This window comes from Meleagris gallopavo, chromosome 7, assembly GCF_905368555.1.
Source record: "Meleagris gallopavo chromosome 7, MGAL_WU_HG_1.1, whole genome shotgun sequence".
Lineage (NCBI taxonomy): Eukaryota > Metazoa > Chordata > Aves > Galliformes > Phasianidae > Meleagris > Meleagris gallopavo.
In genome coordinates, this window is record NC_139410.1 from 20,545,034 (window position 1) to 20,571,935 (window position 26,902).

Consider the following 26,902-nt stretch of genomic DNA (forward strand, 5'->3'; position numbering starts at 1 on the left):
AAATCAAAATATAAATCCTCTGTGTATTTAAAGCAAAATACTTAGTTTGAAATTAATATATTTGAATTTGATCTGGAGAACAAAATAGTGCTTCACAATAGTTTTAAACTATCTCTGATTTCTTCCTAGTCCTATGGTGGATATGTAACTTCTCTGGCACTTGGATCTGGCAGTGGAGTATTTAAATGTGGAATAGCTGTGGCTCCTGTTTCCAGCTGGGAATATTATGGTATGGAAACTTGTCATAAAAGCTGACTTGGAAAGAGATGCGGCATTTAATGACTTTCTAAATGAATTCATTGCAAGAGAATGGCAATATGAAACCTAGAGGAAGTGCAATTACCTAAACATAAAACTCTTAAGACCTTAAGTTTAACATTTTCCTTAGTGAAAATAACAGACTGCAATTGACAGTTTGAAACAGATTTTGTCACAATTCCAAATGCACATCTGTAAGTGTAAGGGTGTAAAACCCGCTCAGTAAACCACCATACTCTGGAGTGATCTCTGAAAAAAATCCTGTTAAAATAGTATCACCGAGTTCAGAAACAGCTGAACTGTTTTTCTACCTGTGTTGTAGTCACAGTACACTCCAACTTCATCTGCAAATGAACTCTGTCAGGAATGACCACCACTGATGATTGCAAGGCTATTTCCAAAAAGCAGAAAAAAATAGAGGGACATATTTATGTCTGAATTCCTATTTTTTTTTATTTTTAAGTATTTACCCCTTAGGTTTTTTTTCTCAGCCACACCCCCGCTGTTGTTGTGTTATAAGCCATATTTTTCTTTATGTTTACTGACTAAGACTCCAAACTGTTTTGAAGAATCTCTGGGAGTATAATCTGAGGACCGTTCTGTGCAAATGAAGCAGATGCATACTCATACTTGCAGACCTGCTAGCTTTTGGCATGGCATAAAGGAACCTTAGTGTAAAAAAGAATCATGCCATGCATGTTTTCAGTGAGGAAAATGTAGCACTTTGAACACATTTACTTAGCATATGGTCGTTTGCTAAGTCTTGGTTATGAGAAAAAATTTTGGTTAAATGGAAAGGATTGCTTCCCTGACTGCTAGAACAGACATTCCTTGTATTTATGGTGTTTTGCAAACAAAGGGGAAAACATTTGTATGACACAGGAAGCATAGTCTTCATGTTTTCACTGGCATGAATGTTTTTTGAAGACATCTTCGCTCATGATCACAAAATTATTTCTAGAATGCAGGCATTAAGCACTATTTTTTGCAAAAGTATCACTTTAGTTGTCAAGGGATTATTAAAGAGTCTTTCTTAAATCACATTGGAAAATCTAGGCAGGCAAAGGTGCTCTCAAAAGAAGGAAGGAAGGAAGCAGAACGAAGTCATTAGTCATGAGTTTTGGCAAACAGAACATGTTAATATTGTGGTGAACTATGTTAGGGGCAAAACTACAGGATGCTACGTATCTAAAACTCCAAGGAGAGTTGTAATGTCAGAGGATATACTGGGCTCCTAGTGCTTCTAGATTTAGTACTGCTTTCTTTTAGATGCATAGATTAGAGTTTGGAGCATAACTTTTTTCTAAAAACTTCCCACTCACCTCCATTTTCTGTCAGTTAATATAGCAGCTGAACAATCATAGGGCAAATTGCATTCAGGGACAATGTATAGTTAGAACATTAAATATGTGACTGCTTTATTAAAATTCTCAATCTCTCTCTTTTTTTCTTCAGTAATTGACAAGCTGAATCTTCCACTTAGTCATTGTAACACTATTCTTGCTGACCTCAGTGGACTTGTTGTAGCTATACTGGTAGAAGAGAGTGGAGAATTTGGCTCAAAATGCTGTAGAAATGCCAGCCATTCAAAAAGAGTTTATTTTATTGAAAACTCAAGCCCAATATGGTTGTTTGACACTGTGTTGACAACAGATATTGCACATTTTCTGTTTTCATTGAATGATAAAGGATTTTGATAAAAGATGAGCTACTTATGTTTTTCTACACTTAGTTCATTAGAAAATATCTATGGGAGACTTCTCTGTTTAGGAAGGCACAAGGAGACTTGGAATGTTATCAATGTGTATAAATATGTGAAGGGAGGGTGCAAAGAGGATAGAGACAGACTCTTTCCAGTGGCGCCCAGACAAGAGACAATGGGCACAAAGTCAAACACAGGAGATTCATCTGGAAACACATATCTAGTGAGTGGGTAAAACACTGACACAGGTTGCACAGGGTATTTGTGGAGTCTCCCACCTTGAAGATAATCAGAAGCCATCTAGATATGGCTAATGTAGTTGTGAACAACCAGATCTATAAGACCCTGCATGTACAGGAGGATAGGACAAAATGACCTCCAGACGGTCTTTCTAGCCTCAATTTCTTAATAATTGCTGTGGCCAGCACTTCTATTATGTGAAAGAAAGATGCCAGCCTTTCATCATCAGAAAGCCCTGACTGCATAAAATAAATAAAATTCTCATAGTACTGCAGCTTGACAACTCAGTATTTGCCAGTAACTCTTTCAATGATAGTCGTAAATAATGTTCTTGTAGTGACAGCTGTTACATCAGTTTTACACAGATTTTCATAACTGCTTTCAGTTAAATTACAAACATACAGGCAGCTCAAAGGAAGCCATTCCTAATAGTTTCTTGGTGTTACATACTGTTCAGTTATTCCTTCTTGTTTTTATTTTCAAATCCATTAACAACCTTCGTTGCAGTTAGACAAAGGAACTGGACAGAGACAGAAAAGCAATTGTAATGTTTTTTCAGTGCAAGTTTTTATCTTTTCCTATTCCCCCGCAAGTATTTCTCATTTCAGACTTGTAGGAAAAAGAAAAAAGAACATTTCTTCCATATTAAGTGTAAATATTCATGTGCATCCCAGGCTGGAATTCTTCTCTGTGTTTTTTTTTTCCTGACAGTAGTCTCTAGTATCTTTCCACCACACTGAAATTATCCAACAACATGACTTGTTCAACTGATTTCAGGAGTTCAAACCAGTAGCATAAAGTAGCATCAGTTAATTGTATTTATCCACAAAATCTTGTTTCTGCAGATTAGTATCAAACCACTATTTCTGCAAGGACTGTTAGGAGGAGATGTATTAATTATCCTTCGTATTTTTTAATATGTTTAGATTTGTTGTGTTATGAGGAAATCAAGCAGAACAGATACAGTTAACATAAACATTCAATTTTCTATGCGTCACTGGAGACACAATCTGCATTCTTTATCTATTATTGCTTTTTTTCTTCTTTAATATCACAGCATCTATTTACACAGAACGATTTATGGGTCTTCCTGTAGAGTCCGATAATCTTGAGCACTATAAGGTGAGAATTCTTTCTTTTTCATTTGCCTTAAACCTGAATCACATTTCCATAGACAAGCAGAATAGTGAAAATATAATGAAATAAAAGACCTGCCAGCTCGCATAATGGCACCCCTGTAGTAGCTAAAGCTGTTGCTCTGAAATTCATATCTCTGTAGTTAGTCACAGTTTTATATTTATCAATCCTAGGTATGATAAATTGTAGGATTCTTATTTTCTCATTGGACAAATCTGTCTGTTTTGACACTGCAAATCATTAACTTAGGAAAGAACTCATGATAGAGGTTAAAATGTTGGTGTTTACTAGGTTTTGGTTGGTAATATTTGCTATGTTATGCCAGTTTAGTTGTCTGATAATAATGTCTTCAGACTAAAAAGTCAGAACGCGTTCCTCTGCAAGAACAGATTGCATTTTTGCTTTTCTTCACATTGGTAGGAAATCTATAGCTTCCTTTAGCAGCACACATACCAGCTCTCAATACAGACAAACCTGAAATAAATCCAGGAAAGTTAGAGAAAGCATTCTATTAAGAATTCTGTACTATGATCAGTGGGCTGGATCACCTCTCTTATGAAGAAGGGCTGAGGCAGCTGGGCTTGTTCCAACTGGAAAAGAAAAAGCTTCTGGGGTGACCTTCTAAGACTTTGAAAGGAGCTTACAAGCAGGAAGGGGAAACTGACTTTTATGTAGTCTGCTAATGATAGGACAAGAGAGAATGGCTTTAAACTAAAAGAGGGGATATTTAGGTTAGATGTTAAGAAGAAATTCATTATTCAGAGGGAGGTGAGGCCCTGGCACAGGTTGCTCAGGGAAGCTGTGGATAGCCCATTCATGGAGGTGCCCAAGGCCAGGTTGGATGGGGTCCTGGGCAGCCTGATCTAGTGAGTGGCAGTTTTGTCCACTACAGAGGATTTGTAACTAGATGATTTTTAAGGTCCTTTCCAACCTAAGCCATTCTGTGTTTCTATATTCTCAGTGTCTATTCTCCATCCAAATAGCAGCAATGCTCAATACCAAACTGCCTTCATAGAGTAGCCAGGAATTACAGTGTTCAGAAAATGATACATGGTGGGTACTGTGCTTTTTGTGAAGTGCCTATAAATGTATTTAGTTTCTATTAATCTCAGATTGAGATGAAGTTACTGCTTTCTTTATTATGCCAGTCCAACTGTTTGATTGCTGTTACACTGGGTAATTTAAGCCTTTTAGCTCCATGACTTAGTAGTTTAAATTGAAGCTGCTGAACTGTTCACTTTTCATCTCAACAGAATTCAACTGTGATGGCAAGAGCAAAGAATTTCCGAAACGTTGAGTATCTTCTCATTCATGGAACAGCAGATGGTAAGGTTTGCAAATGGTAGTACAAATACAGAATCAGAATCACTGTGTTTGAAAAACATTAAGCATCTTTCTGTGCCTTTGATTAGGATCAGTACTTAGATCTTAGATAGATTTCTATGCAACATATTATTAGATGCTTGCTCGTTCTTAGTTATGTCAACTGTATTGCTTGATAATCAGTGGACACAACTTAATGCACTAGAATTTTATGCTTTGTGGTATTTACACATTTCCACAGCCAATCTTTTTTTTTTTTTCCTTTTTCAGATAACGTACATTTTCAGAACTCAGCACAAATTGCAAAAGCTCTGGTTAATGCACAGGTGGATTTCCAGGCAATGGTAAATAACAGACTATTTTTCATTTTGAACAGTGGTTTACAGCTTTATCAATAAGCTTATCTGGTATGTTGATGTTGTTTGTTGATGTTTTTAAGAACCCAGTTCAACAAGATCTGGCAATTTTGCTACATTTTTTTACTGTTTACAAATCATTTATTCTTCAAAGGTTTCGCTTGTTCTTTCCCTCAAACTTCTCTCTGTATTTTAACAGAACTTCTCTCTTATCTAGTATAACATAGAAGCTTTTAAAATGAGCCAGGGAGAAGAATGAGAGTGCAACTTCTTTCTAAAATTTTATGATAGCTAATAAAAGCAAGGGAGATGAAAGAGCTGGCTTCTGGGACCAAAACTGTCAGTGATTCTGATGGATTCTATCTTGACCTGACATGTCTGTGACAGGCAGAAGGTGAAACAAGGGAAAAAGGGAATGAGGTATCCAAGTAGTATGTCAAGGACATGAAAAAACAAATGAGTTGTTTACAAAATTTACCTGGGGAAGATGATGCAGGCAAGCAGAGAAACACACAGATGAGAGGTTAGAGGATATAAATGAGAAATGAACAGAGGAAAAGTAACACTGAATTAGGTGTTAATCTATGCTTCTGCATGTGCTCTCTCCAGACTAGTGACAAAAGTATCTGTCTGTTATCAAACATATTGGCCTTCTGCTTTGGACCACTTTCCCAGGTCCATGAACACCTTGAATATGGATCAGACATGGGTTCCCCCTGTACTTGGTATTTCTGCAAGTGAATGCCACATTTCCTGTCTTCATTGATATTTAGCAAACCTGGGCCATTTCTCAAGTATCTGGAAAAGTACAAGTCTGCAGTTTCAGTCATTATTGTTCAGCTGTAGTGGAGTTTCAGTAGTGTTAAGATAATCTGGGGAACATCTTTGAGTTACTTAATGAAAGCAGAACATTTTTAGCCTAGTAAAATAAAATCTAGAAAACAAAATGATTGCTGCCTATGAATAAAGTGGAGGAGAAATACAGAGGAAAGAAAAAGCTATTGATGCAGAAAGACAGTTGGCATAAGATCAAGTGGAAGTAAACTATTCACAAACACACTGAGATTGAAAATTAGAAAAAAAAAAAAACCTGTTAAAACAGGCGTTAGAACAGGCAGAATTCAGGGGAGCATGGCACACACACACACAAAAAAAAAAAAAAAAAAAAAAAGAAAAACAAAACCAAGAACAACTAAGCCAGTCTGCTTTTAAAATTCTGACTAATACAACCAGTATAAAGGAATCAGATTTTACATTCCAAAGGTGCCTCTTACTCCTTAAATGAGAAGACAGAACAATTCTGCTCTTCATAGACTCTTTAAATTAGTTGGATTAAAAGAGATCTTAAAGCCTACCTAGTTCCAACCCCTGCCGTGGGCAGGGTTGCTATCTACTAAATCAAGATGCCTAGGGCCCCATCCAACCTGGCCTTGAGCATGTTCAGAGATGGGGCAACCACTGCTCCTCTAGTCAAACAGTTCCAATGCCTCACCTCCAAGTAAAGAATTTCTTCCTAACATCTAACCTTCCTAAATCACCCCAACTTCATTCAAATCCATTCCCTTCTATCCTATCCTATCAGAGCATGTAAGAAGTTATTTATTTGAGACGTATTTTCTTCTATATGTTAATACAAAAAAGTTCTGGTATTTTTTAATTAATACAGAATTGAAGAGAGCATGCATGTTTATGACTTTCTTTTTCCTTCTTTTCAGTGGTACACTGACCAGAACCATGGGATTCCAGGACTTTCCAGCAAACATCTCTACACACATATGACCCACTTCCTCAAACAATGTTTTTCTTTGTCAGAATAAGTAGGCTACTCAGAGAATGCTAAGCCATCTGATATATCTCTGAGAGAATGCCACGATAGCAGTGCCCAGATTGTATCATATTCAGGTAAATTGATATCAGGATCTTTTAAGTTTATAATTTGATATTTGCATCCATTTTTGAGATTGTATATTAGCAGGTGTTATATTAATACATGTTTTGGCACATTTAACACCTATTTGATAGCAAAAAATAAAATCAGAATGTAACACGGCATGTGCATTTATTGCCATCTTGCTTAAACTACATTCTGCATTCCAAAGATATGTGGTCCATTGCAAAGGCATACTGCTAAATGAATATAATTACATTTGTTAACTGTAACTGTAAAATGGGCAGGGACAAAGAAAGAAATGCAAGTAACTAATTAACATCCTAACAAGAACTAGTTTCTCAAAATTTATGTATATTTCCAGTTTCTTGGAAAGAATCCAAGCAGAGACAGGAACATAATATTTGAAGCTATAGTACGGATAATTATTGAACACTCTATTCAAATTATGTTCAGCTCTTTTTTAAAGCCCTTGTTATGCAAAAGCCTGTATTAGGTTTAAATATGGAAGCAGGAAATTCACAATATCTATTTTATCTCAGTGTTTTTTTTTTTTCTGTCTGATTTGAGAATATGTTAGACATTTCAACCTGTTTTTACTCATCACCTCAACGTTTACATTAATTTTAATGTCATTCACCCCAGATTTGTGGGGAAGAAACCAAAGGAATATGCAGGTTTTTTTGTTTAGTTTCCATTTATACTATTTTAGAGCATCCTGTAAAAAGTCTAGATAAAGAATAACTGGATCACATATATTCTTTTAATTGGTAATTAAATGAGTCCAGTCATAATATAAGAATATAAGCAAGAAAAGCAGCAGGAGATCCATTTTAGATGGTCACATGTTTAGAAAATTCTGAATTAACCCACTGCCTAAGAACTGTTGTCTGCCTAACGCAGTATCTCAGCTCTGCTATTAGCAAGTAAGTTCAAAATAACCTGAAAAAATTGTGGAGTAGAATTCCCAGCAAAAACAAACAAACAACTAAAAAACAACAACAACAAAAAAATAAAGCTGCTTTCCAACTCCTAGAGACTGGTTGTTGCTTGTGGAACAAGCACGGATAGAGTTGTGGCATTTAATTTGACCCTTAACAAAAACATGGGATTTAGCCAAAATCATAAAAATGTAGAAGTGATTTGCTATGTAATGACTTCCTTCATTTTGTTAATGGCAATATCAAATCTAATTTTCTGCACATGAGAACATTTCTTGGACATCTTTATGTAAATGTAGTTACCAAGCTGTTTGTAATGGTTAAATTATACTTTGATAGGAACTCTTCAGAAAATACTCAATTAGTTCAGGTTTTGTTGGAAACACTGCCAATTACATGATGCTAATGAGCGTTTTGTTAGTAATGTAATTAAAATGCAACTGCTATAATGGTTAAAGGAAAAAATTACAGCTCTAAGAAAGTTAATGTTAAGCAAATATAACATAAAGTAGGGCTAATTAGATGTTGATTATATGGTCCTATGTGCATTTGCTGTAAACACAAATACTGTCAGCGATGTGATTATTCTACAAGTAAGGAATACAATTCAGCTGAAATTACTGAAATTTTACTATCATTTTTCTGTATTGATACAACCTCACAAAAACTACTGCTTTTTTTTTTTTTTTGTGAAAGAGAATAAAATCAGGGTCTTGCAACTGATGTTTAAAGGTTTTAGATACTTGAATAAGTTAGTAGGAGCCCATCAGTTTTCAAACTGCATGGTATCAAGCTCATATTAATCATTAAGTTTTCTGATTCTGCAGCTTTATACTTCATTTATATTTTTGAAAATCCTACACATCTTAGAAATTTGACAAGATAAACCAACCCCTGGTGGATACTACAAGTAATAATGTAATACAATGCACTGTTTACACTTTGACCATAGGTCTGTAGTCAAAAGCTGCTGGAGTTACCTGAGATAAGTCACGTTTGTGGAACTTGTGTCAAATAAAATAACAGAAGGTGCCTTTTTTTTTTTTTTCCCAAGGGATGTATTAGCTTTTTCATCCTTTATTTGCCCATATGTCTGTTTTATTTTGTGAGGGGAAAGAGAACACATCTTCTAAACTGTCCACCACTTACCTGGGTTTATGGGAAGCATTTGTGGGGATAAGCTATGAAAACTTTTTTTTTTAAAGTGCACCATGCTGCTGTCACTTTTGCTTTATTGTTTTTCATATTGTTATTTTATTTACTTTACACACTGCTCTTGAACCTGAAAGCTTTTAGACTGAGCAACCATGTATTTTGATGACCTGGGGAAAATGTTCCAGAATGCTGTGTACATCAAAAAAATTCAAGCGTAAATAACATATTGAAGTAGCTTGCCTATACTAATAGCAGGTAACAATGCAATCATTCATTAGAAACGATCCAGAGCACTTCTAACCAGCCACTGCAGAATCATACAATGATTGAAGTTGGAAGAGACTTCTTGTCCCACCAAGACTGTTTCAGGGGCTCAAGCACAGCCACCTAGAACATGTTGTTCAGGACCACGTCCAGATAGCTTTTGAACATCTCTAAGGACAGAGACTCCACAATCTCTTTGAGCAACTTTGCCAGTGCTCAGTCACCTGCACAGTAAAGTTGTTGTGCCAGAGCACCTGTTTTCAATTTGTGCACATTGCCTCTCATCCCCGCACTGATCACACCTGGAAAGAGCCTGGCTTCATCTACTTTACACCTCCTTTTCAGATGTTTATATATATATTGATAAGATCCATATCCCAAGTCTCCTTTTCTCAAAAAAAAATCCTTTTCCTTTCTGTGTTGCTTTCTAATCCAATCACAATCCATGTAAAACTATCACCAAAGACACTTTCTAGGACTATTATTTGCCCCATTCCTTCTCCGTAGTTGAGCCTATAATATTTAACTACAGTTCTATAAGAGAACTTCAATATAGTTCAAGGTGAAAGGGCTTGTCCTGTGGAATCAAGCCGAAGCTAACAAAAATATGTTCGAGAGTTCGTCTTACATACAAAAAATAATTATGTGTCTACATTGCAAACATAGAGTATGTAAAAACCAGCTCCAGAACATGAACAACTTACTTTAAAATTAAAAAATGGTAGCTTTCATGACAAGATTCTCCAAATTGGTGAATGAGAGTCCTTAAAGTTTTACTTCTCACCTTAGCCCATTTTAGAGGATCCAGTTTTCAGAAAATGTTGAGTAATTCTGCATTTTCTTTTCCCTTTTGAATAAGAATCTCACACTTGAGATATCACTTCCAACAATGAAATTTAGTCTTTAAGTCTGTCATATAAATGATGTTTACTAAACACCAAAGTTGACATACTGATATTTGCTCTGAATGAAGAAATCACCACAGATAGAGTTGTTTGCAAGTCTGTTTTCCCTAAAAATCCTGTATAACTTTTACAAAATACACAGCTGAAAAGCAAAGGCTGCTTTGTTCTAGGAGATGGACTGTACATAAACTATAGCAAATACACTGGTTCCACTACTAATTATTCTCTCTGACCTCCATTTTCATCATCTTCCCCCTTACTGCTGCTTCATGTATGAATCAATGAACAGTATTATGTGGTATCCATCAATGAATGTAAGTCTCTTCATACTTAAACATGGAACTACATTCTTTCCTTCACATGAGATTACTACATCTGCAAAGAAGTCTGAAAATAAGGCAGCATTGGAAGACCAAGTGTAACCTCAGCCAGTCTCCAGAAGGGGGTTAGTGTTATACTCTTTTTACTTCGCTAACAAGTAAAAATCAGAATACATTCAATTTTTTCTAGTTTGCCAGTCAGTTCTGATTACAAGGCGCAGCTGTTTAGTTTATTTTATAGAGTCTTATGAATGGTCTATATTTAATCTGAATAATTCATAGTATTTGTTAAGAGAGCATTTGGTATTGCTTTCAATTATGAATATTGTCTTCTCAAAATGTAAAGTAACTAGTACATATTTGACTGGCTCTTCTGCTTGCGCAAACTGATGAAGCTCCATTGATTTCAAATGGAGCAATTCCAATTTGTTGTCATTAGATAGTGTGGGATATTTGCATAGTTACAATAACTCTTTCCTGTGGACACGGAGACCCTAAACTAATCTTCCTTTTCAGAAAGCAGCTTCCATTCTCCAGGGTATAGTCATATAGCTACATACAAATATATGCGTGCATTTTGTGCATGTACATGCATGTGAGCAACATTTATGCTCCAATTGCTTTACATATGTCAGTTTCTACATGTGTATGTTGCACCAGTTCCCAGAAGAAGAATGCAAGCCTCTTTTTGCCTCATTATCATGTAGCAAGGGTAGGTAAATAAAAAGGGTTACACATTTCAGTCATGATTGAGAAAATTAGGAAGAGAATGCTTCCTATGCAATGTAAGAAAGAAAAGATGCTGGACGTGTAGTCAGATCCCAAGATTCAGCCTCCTCTCTCCTATACTTTAGGTATATAAAGGTACTAATAGCAAAACACACAGAAAAGGCAGTATTTTTTAAACTTCAAAAAGTCAACAATGTTCTTGTTCAGTAAAATGTTCAAATCTTGAATATTTATTTTTTTACAAAACATCTTTGAAAAGGTTTGCGGTCCTATTCTATAAAAGGACATGCCACCTGGATTTTTCAGTGTCAGATCTAGGTCAATGTGCATCTCATTACAATTTTTTTCTTATTTTAATTCTGTAATTTCATCCTAGATTTCTGGTCCAGTGAGTACAATATGCAGTCTCTAACAGCAGCCATTACCTCGTGCTGAGGTGATGCTTTAAGAAATTTTGATCATCTCCAGATTTAGTGAACCAAACCAAGGAGTTTTTATTATTTCCAAATGATACTTTAAAAACATTAAGATGTAACTTTCTTGAAGGCAGGTCATTTTCAGGTTCTATCTTTTAGTCTCATTCATCTGAAGTACTGTTGTGTGTGTGAACTATAATACAGAGGAGAGTGAGCCTTTGACTTGACCCAGGAGGTGCCATCTAACTTTTACATCTGTGATGTAAAAGGAAAAACTTCTTTCAGGATGTGTACAAATGCACACTTCACACATGCATGACAGCTTTCTATTTCTGTTTAGTGTAGTGAACTTGTTTGCTGAGCTCTATAAATATGTATTACTGTAGATTCAGTTATGGCAACTGACGGGTGCATGGTTCTTGATGGTAGTTAATTTCTTTCCTGTACTTTATTGTATGTGTATCACTTGAAAAACATAATCAGGCAGTCATCTTTTAGATGCTAGATGACCTGCTAAATGAGATAGCCCATGTAACAACCTGCTCAGTGAGGTGCACTGGGCTGCTGTCTCATATATTTTTTCCTGAAATCATCCTACTGTAAACAAGAAACTTTATCTGACACAAGAAAATATACAAACCCAAACAAAAAGAGCCTGAATCCTGGAGAAGAAGGTATTGTCTCACATTCTGTATTCTATGTTTAGAAACCCATGCAGTTTAACTCAACATGCAATTATATTGTCTGTGACAATCCATTTCAACAAGTGTTTCATCCTGGTGCAAAATAAAGGTCTAAACGACCCTTTTATCACCATCTGCTGTTATATTAGTGTACTGCAGAGCCAGGGAGCATGCCTGCCTGCAGGAGATGTAAGGTTAACGAACTTCATGGGACAGAGTGCCTTCTAATATTTAGTTCTGGAATTACCGCATGATTTTGCAGTGTTAAATTGCAAGTAAAAATAATGTTGAGATATGAAGACAAAATGTCACAGTGAAACTGGCATCTCAGGAAGACAATTAGATTTTTTGAGCTTAAGATAGTTTCCAGGTTAATTTTGGCACCGTGGGCATTATGTCTTTGATATTACACTGCCTAGGAGATGGTAATTCTGGGGCTGTCTTTTCTTTTGAAACCAGACTAGGTCTTTAAGTTCTTTAAAGAGAGAATGGTGAGGTGCTGGAACAGGCTGCCAGAGAGGTTGTGGATGCCCTGACCCTGGAGGTGTTCAAAGCCAGATTGGATGGGGCCCTGGGCAGCCTGGTCTAGTATTAAATGTGGAGGTTGGTGGCCCTGCATGTGGAAGGGGCTTGGAGATTCATGATCCTTGAGGTCCCTTCCAACCCTGGTCATTCTGTGATTCTGTAATTCTGTGATAGGTCATTTCAAACTAATAAGTCTGAAAATCCAAATTTGGTAGATATATATGCAAGTTTGTATATGCTATGCTAGTCAGTGACTGCAGTTACATGACTTTGAATGGCTTGGAAACAGGAAGAATACAGCAACAAGCAGGAAGAAAGAGGACATGGGGAAGAGAATGTGAAAAATAGAGAAAAGGAAGTAGTATTTAAAAAAGAACACTGACAAAAAGGGAAAGTAAGGCTTTCAAAAATGATTGGATGAACTGACTGAAGGTAATGGTGAGAGGGCCAAAAAGCATGGTCTTAACTTTTCAGCAGTGTCATTAGTAGTCACTTGCATTCTAGACAGAAATTTTAAAAACGGACCATGTATCTCAGAACATGGATCCAAGAGCAGAGAAAAATATATATATAAACACCCCAAAAAATCAACATTTATTTTCCCTAGTGTTTCCCTACATATTTACTATGGTACCACAGTATGATATTCAGGGCAGAACTGTAGGAAGCATTTTTTAGTTTTGTTTGCCGCTCTAAATTTGTTAAGTTTATACAGTCTCAGTTGTGTAATATTGGCTATGCCGATATGACTGTGATCAACTTGCAGAAAATTATCTTTGCTGGCTTCAAGGAGCAGTGGTAGGGGAAATAAAAGATTGCCTTGTAATGTGTATGATTTATGCCAAAATTAACTGATGGTCATTCTATACTGGAATATAGGCTGGTATTTATGTCCAGCGAGATGTCAGCTGTAAATCCAGACCTTTCTTCCTCCTGAGCAGAACTGAAACTGAAAGTGAAGTCCTTAATATTTAAAATCTCTGCTTGATGCACAGTATTCTATATATATAATAATCATGTTTTGTTTTTGGTGCACTTTTCGTTTTAAAAAGAATAAGGGAATCTCTGTAGGAATTTCTTGACAGAGGATATCTCACTTGTTGCTTCACCAACAGGGTAAAACACTTGTATTCCTTACTGGTGAGCTTTTTTTCAGCTGCCAGGGACACTGACGAGATTTGTCAGTTTCTCCTACTATTGTCACCAGATGGCTGTGTCAGTGCTGCCCCATCACAGATGTGAGTTTTCCCCCATCTATTAGTGAATATTTTGGGACCTTGGCTGTAGTTGTACAGAACATATACAAGTATGAAACTCACACCTATATTTTTTATTATAATTATTTCCTTGTAGGGAACAGAGATATGAGCAAAAGGCTTATCTTGTATAAACCTGTAAACCATGGTTTGAAACCCAATTTACAATGGAAGTCTGGCATACAGATCTCCAGTGAGTATGAAATATCATTTAGTAGAGTTAGCATAATGCATCTAAGGATAATCAAGTCTTTTTTGTTGTTAAATTTGACTTGGGCTAGGCTTTGCATAGTGGGTAGCCATTGCTGTAGCGCTTCAAAATAAAAGTGCTTCTTTATGTTCATATTATAGGCATAAGTCTACCTGAAAAATTAAAGTAGCACTTTCGGGGAAGTAGTGCTGGTTATTGTTAATAGCATATTAAATCTATAAATTTAGATTTGAAATTGATAGCTTTTGTTGATGCTACTAATGTCAACAGGCCCAGCCTTTTGCTTAAAACTAAATGTTTTGATTAATTCTAATGTGACAATTCAGAATTTGGAGAAACTGCTGCCTTAATCCTAAGCACCTCTAGCCAACTGTTTATCATCCTAATGCCCTTCTGTTTAATATTTACTTATTTGAACATTGCTACCTTACTCTTTTTGCAAATCCATGTTAGCATTGATGTCATAAAGTAAGCAGAATGAATGTGTGAAATTGCTTGTAAAATTATCAAATGAAATGAATAGCAAATATGATGACTTTTTTTTTTAAAGTTGGATAAGGAACTGTCAGCAATGATGCACTCTGGTAATGCTTACTAGAGCTGAACAGTATATATATAAGTCTGTGCAAAAGAGGCAGCTAGGCAGATCTCAGGATCCTCAAGGCTTTCCATAGTTCCAGAAGAGAGAATAGCAGATCTTTCTACAACTGCTGCATATCACTTCAAAATATAAAAGGTAAGATTTATGTGAGGTACTAATACAATTCATCTGAGAAAGCTGAATGCATTTTCTGAATTGTATTGCCCAAAGATTGCAACAGAGATGCAGGATCTTTCAACAAATTGTTGTTTTCTTCTGTGGTTATACTTCTTAATGTTTGAAATTAATGACATCACCATTTAAATTTTTTTAATCTATTGAGTTAGTTTAACAGAATAATCCCAAAATGGAACGTCAACTACTAGGATTGCAGAAGCAGTTGAGAGAAGGAAAGTTAAGCATGTAAAGATGCAAAACAGGCATTGTAGTAAGAATTTAAATGTGAAATACAAAACTATTGATATTTATGTTTTTATTTACTTCAGGGATATTTAATGAACATTATTTTAAAAATATTCATTCCTTACGGCTCCTTCCTAAATATGAATCAATATAGATTAACTTGGGAAAATACAAACAAAATAAATGGGTCTATACAAACGTTGACTGAAAATTGTCCAAAACAGCTTGTCACCCCATCACCCTACAGATTACCATTCCATTGCCCTACTTTCAGATTAGTCCATCTCAAAAAACTATTATTTTCATATCACTGTAAGATCTTAATGGGAAATTTTATAGCATTAAAAAAAAATAAAACCTTTCAAGTTATTTTGCTTATTGTATAAAATTTAATTTACTTTTCTGGTCTGGACTTCCTTAGGCTAGAATTGCTACAGATAAATAGATGTAAAGCACATCTATCCAAAACAGTAATACACTAATAATAGAAATAATTGCTGTCTGTAATTGTTGCTTCAATAGAAATCTACTTTATTCACTTGTATATTTTCATTTGTAATATTCCTTTTTTTTTTTTTAGTGATGTCATTCCGTATTTTTTATTTTTAAACTGGAAATGGATACAAATCTGACTTTTGAAATAATTTTTTTTTTGAAAACTCAGTAACATTAGGTTAGTATAACTTGCACAGTGTGCAAAAGATAACCACAGCAAAATACGTGGGAAAACTAAAAAATTCAGTTTGATCAAGAAAATAATATTCATTTCATACTTTCTGATAGCACAAAGTGAGATCCTTTTGATTAGAAATGTTTTTCATAAGCACCTTCTATGTGAAATTAGCTTTAGTTTTCCTGCACCCTAACGGTAGAATCCCTGTGTTTTTCTTATTATAATTAGAAATGACAGGTGCTAAATGCTGAACAGACTAAACAGTTTCTAAATTTTTAGGAAAATATGTTTGACAGAGGTTTTAACAGCTAGTTAGTACATTTTTAAATGTTTATTCTATTGATGGCCAGGTTTCTCTTACTTGAAAATGTGATTAATTTCCAAAACTGCATTTGTACATCTTTCTTTTTATTAATCTTCTCAGAATTTGATTCTTAAAAATTTAGAAACAAGTTCTATATACATTTAAATTTAAACATATTTTTAATGCATAAAGTAGCTAGTGGGACTGTTTGTATCTAAAAGCCCTATAGAACTGAGACTCAAGAGTTAGCTCAAGATATGATTAAATCACTGAATATCTGTTTGTCAGTTACAATAGGCTTTAAATATTTATTTTCAAGTTGTATACATCACAATAGCTTTTTTGTCTGATATTATTATAAACAGACTGGATTAAAGATGAGGCTAATTCTTTCACTCCGTTTCAGTGACTTAGGTTTATATCTAAACTTTATCATGATTTAACAGTGGTACAAACAGTAGTAAAGTATATATCCTGTTCTAGTTTTTCAAATTAAGTATACTATTACACATGGAATATTTACTTACGTATAGTGCAATACCCGGAGTATATTTGGTGTCTGGACTAACTCATTTATAGCTATGTCAGCTAGCATGAGGGTCACTACACAGAAATCAAGCCATTTTTGTGATCATAGTAAAGTAATCTACCTAAGAATAAGGCAGATCTTTCGTTGTGTCATTGAAAACCTATGAAATGTGAAATTATGCATTCTTTGGGACTAACATTGGATGTCAGTGTTGCACCACCAAATTACAGCTCCAACTGAAATAGCAAAAAGAGAGTTTGATATAATAGTTAAGATTATAATAGGACTGAATAGGAATGATTACATGGCCACTCCATTTGTTGTTACTACAGGTATGTTTTATAGAGATGTAGGAAACAAATCTCATATATGACAGCATTACAAAAGCATTACAAAAGAAAACACGTTACACACTCTGTGGGGAAAAAAAAAAAAAAAAAAAAAAAAAAAGATACTGTCAGTAGCTCCCGATAGAGACAAGGAAATTGACTCCATTGTTTAAAACAATAAAATCCACCAGGAAGTCTTATATTCATCAATTTATTTTCCATTTTTTATTAAGATTTAATTAAGATTTTGAATGACTAAATATTTTGATACTGGCATTGAGGTATTGAAGCAAAATAGCCTAGAGTCCTCCAGGCCATTGTATATTTAAATCCAACCTATTATGACAAGGCATAGAGAATATATGTATTTTCTTTCAAATTGAATTTACATATCAAATTATCAGAGCTGGAGAAGTTTAATGCAGATTACATTTAGTGGGGATGGTGTTTATAGCTGGGTCCTATTATACCACCTATAGCTTTACCTCAGTGCATTCATCTTTCCTATTTCACTTTGTTTTTCAGACTGTAACATAAAATTCTACAGGAAAATTTCATGGATAGCAGAAGGGCTCCGTCAAACAGCCAAGTATCAGTCCAAGTTCAATGACAATGATGAAATTATTTCCAGTGACATTTTGAACATGTGAACTCATGAGTATTTACTATTCATTATTCAATGATTTAGCATTTACTCCTTGAATGAATCGTGTATTTGAAAGCACCTAGCAACATTTTAAATCAATTTCCTTGTTTATACAGTCATTCCACAAATTTAAGTGATCAAAACATTGATGAACAATAAACAATACTTATGGATTTTGTAAGCAGATATCCCTTCATTTCCTGCTTACACAGACAACCTCAGTGCTTTTCAGACTATTAAATTATCATAGTCCATTTTGGCAGGGTTCTGTAAGACCCAAATGAAAAGCGTTCATTTTATAAACAGTTTGCCCTACACGAAATTATGTGTCAACAGGGCTATTAATATATTAAATAGTGAAAATCATGGCACCTAATCAGAAAATTGGATTATGCGTTTTTTGCAGTGGTGACAGTTCAATAAAAGTTTCAACTGAACTACTTACATGAGTAAACAAGTCACTTACTCAAATAAGACACAGCTTGGCTGTAAACCACCGGTACATTTGTAAATAAAGAAATACTATAAATTACATTGTATAATCTCACAGTAAAGTCAGCAAGTCTTGAAATTATTAGAGTGCTTGTGATAATAATGTACTCATTTCTTTTGTGTGACTAAAGTCAGTAGAATGACCTAAAACAGTAAGAATTATACCTGGAAGACAGTATTTTCTTCTTCAGTTTGTTAACATTTAGACAAAGCATATTCACTATATCTTGTATATCCCATGAAACCCCATAGTAGAAGTGGTTAAGCGAAACAGAATATTGTGTTAAATGTGCAAGAAGTAAAGACCTTGGAATATCCTGCAATAAATTGTTAAGCCATTGCGAGGCTTAATTTTTTTTCTAAGTAGTCTCCTAATAATATGCCATTTACTCAAGAGGTCTACTGCTGCAATATGTGTTATTTCCAAAACGTAACAAAATTAAAGGAGTGTTACAGGTCAGAAAGAAAGAACAAGGAGCTGCTGATATGACAGCATTCCTGACAGAAATTTGCTTGACTTTGTCTCTACTACAGGAAAAAGTAGAAGTCATACCACTGCCCTAGTTTTGCAGTAAAACAGTGTTATGAAAATAGATACAATGCTTCTGCCATCAGCAGAACTTAGAGCAAAGGACATAAGGACCTTTTACAAAGGATACAGATACTCTCATCTCACCTTACAATTCTGAATATAGAATAAAGCTTAAAAACTAGAGCAGAAACTACATTTTTTGAATGTCTGCCCAAGGCATTTTAGACTCCATTCATTACACAGGATCTCAATTTCTTCAAGTTTAGATCAGCACTGATGATGTTTCTTTCTGATGTAATTGATTCAGTGATAAGTAAAGATGATTACATATTTCTTTGTTGCCTTATTTCTGTTTTGACAGGCAATGAAAATGAAAAGTATTTATTTTATTGCTGGACTCTTTTTAATGATAGTTCAAGGCAGCTGGCAAAATCCTCTTCAGGATACAGAGGAGAAATCAAGGTAAATTCTTTAGAGCAACCTCCTAGAAACCCTTAGCCTGAATTTTGCTTTCTTATTCTTCAAAGCAAAGCATATCATGATTTATAGAAAGTACTTAATCTACTGTTGGAACTGGTAAAATCTTTTAATGTTGCAAAGTGTGGCACAGTAGCTTTTGTTATTCTAAATAGTAGGTGCTTTTGTTATCCAATAAACCTTGTAAATGTGCAGTATCCAAGCTACAATATTGTTTCATTTTACTAGCCTGCTAACAACCAAAAATATTCCACTTTTTTCACTTTATAAAAGATACTGTTAAAAGAAATGTTAGTACATCTCTAGAATGTACTGCAGATATTGCCAGTGAACAACTTCTAAACTTTTCTTAGATCATTCAAAGCTTCCCAGTCTGAACCATTAGATGAATCTAGGCAGCTGAATGAAGTAAAGCGTCATTCACAAGGCACGTTCACCAGTGACTACAGCAAATACTTGGACAGCAGACGAGCTCAGGATTTTGTGCAATGGTTAATGAGCACTAAAAGAAATGGGTAAGAGTTTTCGGTCACATTGCTCTATTCATGCTGATAGAACAGCCAAAAATCTGAATGAATTCAATTTCTTTATTTCAGCTTCCCGTCACAGACCACATGTAATCCTCAAATTACTAATGTACTTAGCGAAAATTTATACAGAACTTTAATATTTTATTAGAAATGTACGTATGTACAACATTAGTCAAAACTGATTGGATAAATTAAACATAGTGTCATTATATTATCTAATATGTGATCTAAAATGAGACTGTATCTCTGCCTCTTTGGGACAGATAGTTCATTCACTGAAACAAATTTCAATATGTACAAGATACACAAATATCAGGTAAAAATATAGCTGATGAGCCTTAATAGGACTTTCTGCCTCTGGTTGCTTTAATCCTGAAGTTTCATTTGTGAAAAGAGAGCTGAGATTTAAGCTTAATTGACCAATGGTTTACAAATGTTCTGTTGAGGCATGAGTTGGCATGGTTTTCTGAAGGTACAGTTTGTTTAAACAAAGGCTAACAAACTAAGAGCATGAATAATGAAATAGCAAGTAATTCTATGTCCTGCATTCTGGAGAAGATCTGCCTACAGAATCAAAAAATCTGTTATATTAATCTTTTAAATCACTATGGAAATCTTTAAAGTAATCATTTCTAGATACAATATTAATTTAAGTACATAAGACTTAGAAAACATTTATAATGTTTCATCCATCATTCATGGTTGTTTATGATAATATATAGATAACAACCAATATAATTTTATCAGCTCATTCATGCTCTGCAATGTACTGCTAATAATGATCTAATGGTTGTGGAATTCCGCTACAGCCAACAAGGACAGGAGGACAAAGAGAATGATGAATTCCCGGACCAGCTATCAAGGTATTCTATTTGCTACAGAATTGTTACTCAAAAAAAGTTAATTTTCTGTTAAAAAAATAAATAAATAAACTGGTATTCTTTAAAATGTTAGCATAATCAGAGAAATACTTATCAAAAGAAATTATGCTGCATCTGTTCTTTTTATGAGGAAAGAGAAAACATCTGTTTTTCATGTCTGTACATGCGTGCTTTTGCTATGTGCAATGACTTCAGGAATTGCAATAGCATGAGAATAAGACATACCAGGAAAGGATATCCCAAATAATACAGGAGAGTAGAGTAGAGAATGAGATTGGGGGAAAAAAAGAAAACAATTTGGGCTGAAGGCTTAAATTTTGTTTCCTGTGATTCTAGAAGAGAGGTCAAGGGGTTGGAAATTTGGAAAAAACAACAGCCACAGCAACAAATCTCTGTTTGCCAAATAGATAGAAATACTTAGATTTATTTTTTCTTTTGTCAGAAAATCCAGGGAGGGCATCTTGGGTTACAATAATCCTTCCGCTCTAAATGCTGTCAATATAATACTAAATCTTTCAGCTTCAATGAAACAGCATATCTTAACAAAATTAATGTTTTATCACAAATGTTTCAAACTCTAGTTAACATGCTGATGGAAAGTGCAGATGGTATGAAATTGGGAGGAATGGTGAAATCCCAGGAAGACAAAAAAATAATACAAAATGCTAACGGCCCTGAAAATTTGGCAGAAATGAGCAAACTCTGAAATAGAAATTCAAGGGAACTTTTCATGGGAAAATATTCCAAAACACATCTATTTCTCAATGCAGCTTGTCTTCCTAAGGGTCAGTGTGACATAATTTTGCTATAAATTAGAGAAAGAATCAGGGCAGAATTGGGAAGCAATTTCTTTTCTATTAAATTAGTTTATCAAGTTTGAAATTTGAAATTGTTCCAAGATTATTACTTTGTTGAAAACAATGGATATTCACAAAACAACTCAAAATGATGCAGGGTAACATCAAAAATGTAAGTCTGAGGAGTTTGGCTGAGAAATAATGAAGATGAGCACAGAAGGAGTAGCTTAATGGAATTTTTAGTTAGCGCAGTTAGAGGTAACAAGAAGTATATCTGTAGAATATGGTAGTTTGCTGTGCTAAGCTAATTCACCTAGCAGAAGATCTTTCCAATGCAGTTATACACACTTTCAGTACCTTATTTTTTTAGAGCTAGTTCAGTTAACACAAAACTGTACTGTGTAGCATATGCATTGCTTTCAGAACTGAAAAATGAAAATATCAGGAGTAATTTGAGAAGCAAAGAAAAAATCTCTCTCTGTTACAGAATGTTTAGTGGAAAATTTAAATTATTAAATGGTAAAAAAATAATAAATGATAAATAATACTGTCTGATCCTAGAGTATTGCTCCTCTTTCAGCAATGCAATTTCCAAGCGTCATTCTGAATTTGAGAGACATGCTGAAGGCACCTACACCAGTGATATCACCTCTTATTTGGAAGGCCAAGCTGCCAAAGAATTCATCGCTTGGTTAGTGAATGGACGAGGAAGAAGAGAGTAAGAATCCATCCATTCCTATTATTAAATTTTGCTTTGCTTTCAAGGTTAGAAATCAAATCTTATGAAATCTTGATGTATTTTTGATCATTTCTACTGTACTTCACATTTTCCTTTTGTAATAGAAGATACTGTGTGGCTGTTACACTACCATCTAAAGTTATTAAGTTCAAGCATAGACTGAAACAAACATGTTCAGTATACTGTTACACTCTGAAAGGTCAAATTATATTTAAGGTCAATATATCTAAAACTAAACCAGAGTTTCCTCTAATTATCACCTTTTCCTCATCACATAACATTGCTCAGAGTCTCCTTAACTCTCACAGAGATGAGTCATGTTAGTGTCATCTTAAATTTCTTTCTCTTTTTCTCTGCCTCTGTAGTCAATCATTCTTTCTGCAATATTTCCAAGATTAAATTTGTACCAATGTCACTGCCACCACAGCCATTTTCCTGGTGATCATTCCCAGCAGTTACTAATGTCTTCTTTTGCTCTTCCTATTATCCGCAAAGTCTCCACAAATTGTAGCATCAAAAATAACCATAATTTCCTACAGCTATACCTTATTTTTCTTTTTAAGGAACCTCTATTTCTTTTGCTATAGTTCACAGTTTCCAAGACTCAGTTCCATAGTTTTGATTCAGGTACATCTCGGATTTTTTTATTATCTTGCTCTCCATATATTCAGTGCAGATTTCTCAAACCTATTCACTTCATTTGCTCACTCATGACTTTGTATCTCTTTCATGATAGACTTACTCTTGGAACAGCCTTAATTTCAGGCACTTTCTATCTTATCACCATTCCAAGTCAGTGTGGTTAGGAGCTACATCATGCACATGCCACTCACTACCTTTTAACTGTTCTGTACTTTTTGTGCCTTTAGACTGTAAGCTCTTCGGGGCAGGGATTTCAGTTCATCCCATTATTATATGTTTTGCTAGCTGTAAAGTACTATGTAAATCTCTCATAATATCTAAAAATAATAAATAACAGCAACAATAAAATATAATCTGTAAGACAAGATTGTGTGTTGTAGTCAAGGAAGACTAACTAGGTAACTAGGTAAAAGTAAATTTTGAAAATAATGATGAAAAAACAGTGCTAAGTAAATGAGATCAAGCTATACAAATAAGGGAAAGGCTGGTGCCGCTTCCAGGTGATGTTCAGATCTGCAGCTGTTTGTTCTGTTAACTTTTATTTACATGAGCAGAGATAGGTTATTTTAACAAATATAGCAAAGAAAGATTACAGCTGAGTTCTGATGACCTGAGCTTAAAAACCTAGACAAGAATTACATACAGAGCAGCCTTCTACTTCCTAATATTTAGTACTATTTGCAGTCAGACTTGAATGTAGCTTTTCCTAAAATTAGTACTTAAAAAAATCTGCCTGTCACTGATCCCAGAACACAGTGTGCCTCAATCAGCAAACCTCATTGGAACCTAGCAAAATCTTCCTTTATTTGATGGTTTGAAATAAGCTTTTTAAATAAGCCCCTTGGTAAAATGACTTTCCAGTGGTCAGAAATGGATACATCAAGATTTGCAATAGGATTCCAAATACAAAATTCTATTGTGCAACAAAAAAGCACATAAATTTAATACAGATATTTGAATTCAGTTATTTTATCCCCCCCAAAAGCTGCTGCTTTTACAGTTTACATATCTATGCAATATAATTGTAAATATAAAACTGGGACTTTAAGAATCAAATAGAAAAATCCGTATGAAAATTTTACTGTAATGTTTTAGTAGTGATATTTCTCTAAAAAATGATTCTTAGTAAATCTACTGTGAGTTTTATGGATGCCTAGTTTACTTGGCCTAGATGTTGTTGACTTAGTTATGTTTTTGCATCTATAGCTTTAAAAGAAAATCCATCGAAAAACACTAAAGAGGAATCTAGACTAAAGGAAGACTAAAGGAAGAGTCCCTTCCTGTGAAGGGAGAATTTGATGCTTTCTTCTGCTGTTAAAATAATGCTTCATAAGATGTTCTGATATGCTTCATGCTATCCAGAGCCACAACACCTGGCTCAACCTTTAACTCTTTAAAATAAAAGGAAATTTTCAGTAATTAAGAACCTGTAATAAGGCCCTTTTATCAGGTTTTTTTTTTGTTTTTGTTTTTGTTTTTGTTTTTGTTTTTTTGCTTTGGACTTACAAATTGTTTCACAATTTCTTTCCTTTGAAGTTTCCCAGAAAAAGCTTTAATGGCTGAAGAAATGGGCCGAAGACACGCAGATGGCACTTTCACAAGTGATATCAACAAAATCCTGGATGATATGGCTGCCAAAGAGTTCCTAAAATGGCTGATTAACACAAAAGTTACCCAAAGGTGCCTGAATTTTGATCATATTTATCTTAATATATTGTTTTTCTAAATGGATTTGTCACACACAGTGAAAATACAGCTCACTTTTCTCTTTAGTGGGAATACATGTAACAGTGTTACATGTATTACACATGTGTTACATTACAGTGTTACAAACTCTATGTTACAGAAATGAACAAGGGTATGACACTCTAAAAACAAGTCATTCCAAAAAGCTACTTAAGAACCATTCTTTAATTTCTTTGTATATAGGCAAACGCTGCTGGGAGAAGAGCATTTTCTATCTGAGCTCTACAAACAGGTTAATATTTGAGGGTTATTTGTTGACAATGACAAAGCATTTCAAACCTAATGCAATGTCCACGTAAGGCATATGTGCAGGCCAGATTTTCTAATATGTTGGGTGTCCATTGCAAAAGTTTATTAACTTTGCCTTTTGACTCCTAAAGGACCTCAAATCTCTAATTAATCTCAGAAATATGAAACAGCAAAAAGAAAAAAAAAATTGAATTTATAATTAAAACATGGCTTTGAATACCAATTTCATATTTTTGTGTTTGTTAGTGGTTAAGCACTGAAATAATTAATTTAAGAAAGTCATCTATTTGAAACTTTCAGAAATCTTTTCCTTTAGAAATAGTCTTCAGTCTTTTATTAGAGAAAAGCATTAAGGAATTTGTGGAACTAATATCTGCTAATTCTTAAATAGAAAAAATATATTTCACGCATATGTGACAAATCTTGTGAGATTTATATTTTGTCCTAATTGCTGCTTTTTCTCTTCTCTTCTCTTCTCTTCTCTTCTCTTCTCTTCTCTTCTCTTCTCTTCTCTTCTCTTCTCTTCTCTTCTCTTCTCTTCTCTTCTCTTCTCTTCTCTTCTCTTCTCTTCTCTTCTCTTCTCTTCTCTTCTCTTCTCTTCTCTTCTTTTTTCTCCAGAGACCTTCTGGGAGAATATCAGTAAGAATGCAGGATAAAAATGGGATAAATGAAGATCTTCACTGCCTGAATTGCCAGCTATGAAGAGATTCTGGAATCTATATTGTCATTTACATTGGGTGTAACAAAGCTATGTCACCTTGCATGCCAGGAAATAATTGTAGTTTCATTTAATGTTGCCAAAGGATTATATATGGAATACCTATTATCTAAGGGGTGGTTATCAAAATAGCTTTAAGATTATGAAAGTTCCACTTCTTTATATTTTCCACGTATTTGGACTGAAATAACTCCATTTATATTTACTTATGAAATTATTTTTCTAAAAATTGATTTATGCACGCAAATGATTCAATCACCAGTTATTATGTAGGGGTTGGCAGCTGCAAATGTCTGAAAAGTGAATATCCCTGTTGAAACCTTTGTTATAAAAAGGCTAAGCTTTAAGGATATTAAATAATAGCCTTATAAATAAATTTTTTCAAGCTTCTTTTCTGTTGACTTTTTGTCTGTATATCCATTTTGTCTGTTTCCACACAATTTTAATTTATTCTAATGTTATTGTCACTGAGATCTTGGAACTGGCTTGTTCAGAATGATAAAACAAAATCAGCATTTTGTCAATTTTTCTCTATTACAATTTTATGAGAAAAACTGTATAAAGTTTGATTATACTTAGCTGATAAAGAATAATCTAAGATGAAGCTAGAGATGGAAGCAAGACTGAATAGTATTCATTAGCATAAATAGCTGTTTCTCAGAGAAGCAGGAGGACAGATTTGAAAAATATTAACTAAAATTTACTTCATTAATAGTGGAAACTCTACCACCTAATACTGTCAAGGCTTATAAAACTGCTGAGTAAAGCCAACTCAAGTGGCCCTGAGATCATTCTAATAATCTATGTTATATACTTTTCTTCCTTCTTCCTCTGGAAAGCACTGTATCCATCACCTCTTGCAGTTAATAACATTATACTGAAACTCGTAAGAGCAACTGCGATTTTAGTAACTTATGCCTTCTCCATTATGTTCACAGAATCCTTTGCCTGCAGATCTCAGTGTTTCTAGCATTTCCTTTCAGTTGGACAGGATGTGTTTCTGTATGTATGTATAGCTGTAACTGCAACTCTCAAGTCAGATAGCTTCAGGTGCTTTTATGCATCTCTTCTTATTAGTCTTCAGCCCCTTTTTCATCCCTTGTCATAATAGCAATATGCCAGGGATACGTACTAAGATGTCCTAATGGGGGTAGTGTTTTAAGAGAAAACCAAGGGTCTCAGCAGGTATCTAGCAGAACGGGTATTGAATCAGAACTGGAACCTATAATTTTGTTAGGAATAACTAGTTTTATGTCTCCTTTGTTTTTTAAAGACATCTACAACATTCACTAGTGGTCTGGAATTT

The 26,902-nt window shown here is 34.5% G+C and overlaps 2 protein-coding genes across 5 annotated transcripts in view; both read left to right on the plus strand.

Annotated features, from left to right (window-relative positions):
* FAP (fibroblast activation protein alpha) overlaps positions 1-8,883 on the plus strand; it is a 40,106-nt gene extending 31,223 nt beyond the window's left edge. For both annotated transcript variants that reach the window (XM_085228718.1, XM_085228717.1), the window contains 5 exons: positions 130-229; positions 3,258-3,322; positions 4,591-4,663; positions 4,931-5,004; positions 6,732-8,883. In XM_085228718.1, coding sequence (XP_085084844.1) covers positions 130-229; positions 3,258-3,322; positions 4,591-4,663; positions 4,931-5,004; positions 6,732-6,833 — 414 coding nt within the window. In that variant the 3' untranslated portion in view covers positions 6,834-8,883. The remainder of the gene's footprint in view (positions 1-129; positions 230-3,257; positions 3,323-4,590; positions 4,664-4,930; positions 5,005-6,731) is intronic.
* Positions 6,777-25,986, plus strand: GCG (glucagon). 3 transcript variants are annotated; one of them, XM_085228719.1, is made up of 10 exons: positions 6,777-6,918; positions 14,196-14,291; positions 14,860-15,045; positions 17,673-17,805; positions 19,179-19,279; positions 19,648-19,809; positions 20,634-20,687; positions 22,083-22,220; positions 24,420-24,563; positions 25,497-25,986. In XM_085228719.1, the coding sequence occupies exons 5-10, from the start codon at positions 19,182-19,184 to the stop codon at positions 25,519-25,521; spliced, it is 621 nt and encodes a 206-aa protein (XP_085084845.1). In that variant the 5' UTR covers positions 6,777-6,918; positions 14,196-14,291; positions 14,860-15,045; positions 17,673-17,805; positions 19,179-19,181; the 3' UTR covers positions 25,522-25,986. The 3 variants fall into 3 exon arrangements, with proteins under 3 accessions (XP_085084845.1, XP_003207643.1, XP_085084846.1); XM_003207595.5 differs by lacking the exon at positions 17,673-17,805; XM_085228720.1 differs by lacking the exons at positions 14,196-14,291; positions 14,860-15,045; positions 17,673-17,805 and having other exon boundaries at positions 6,780-6,918.
* Positions 25,987-26,902: the final 916 nt, after the last annotated feature.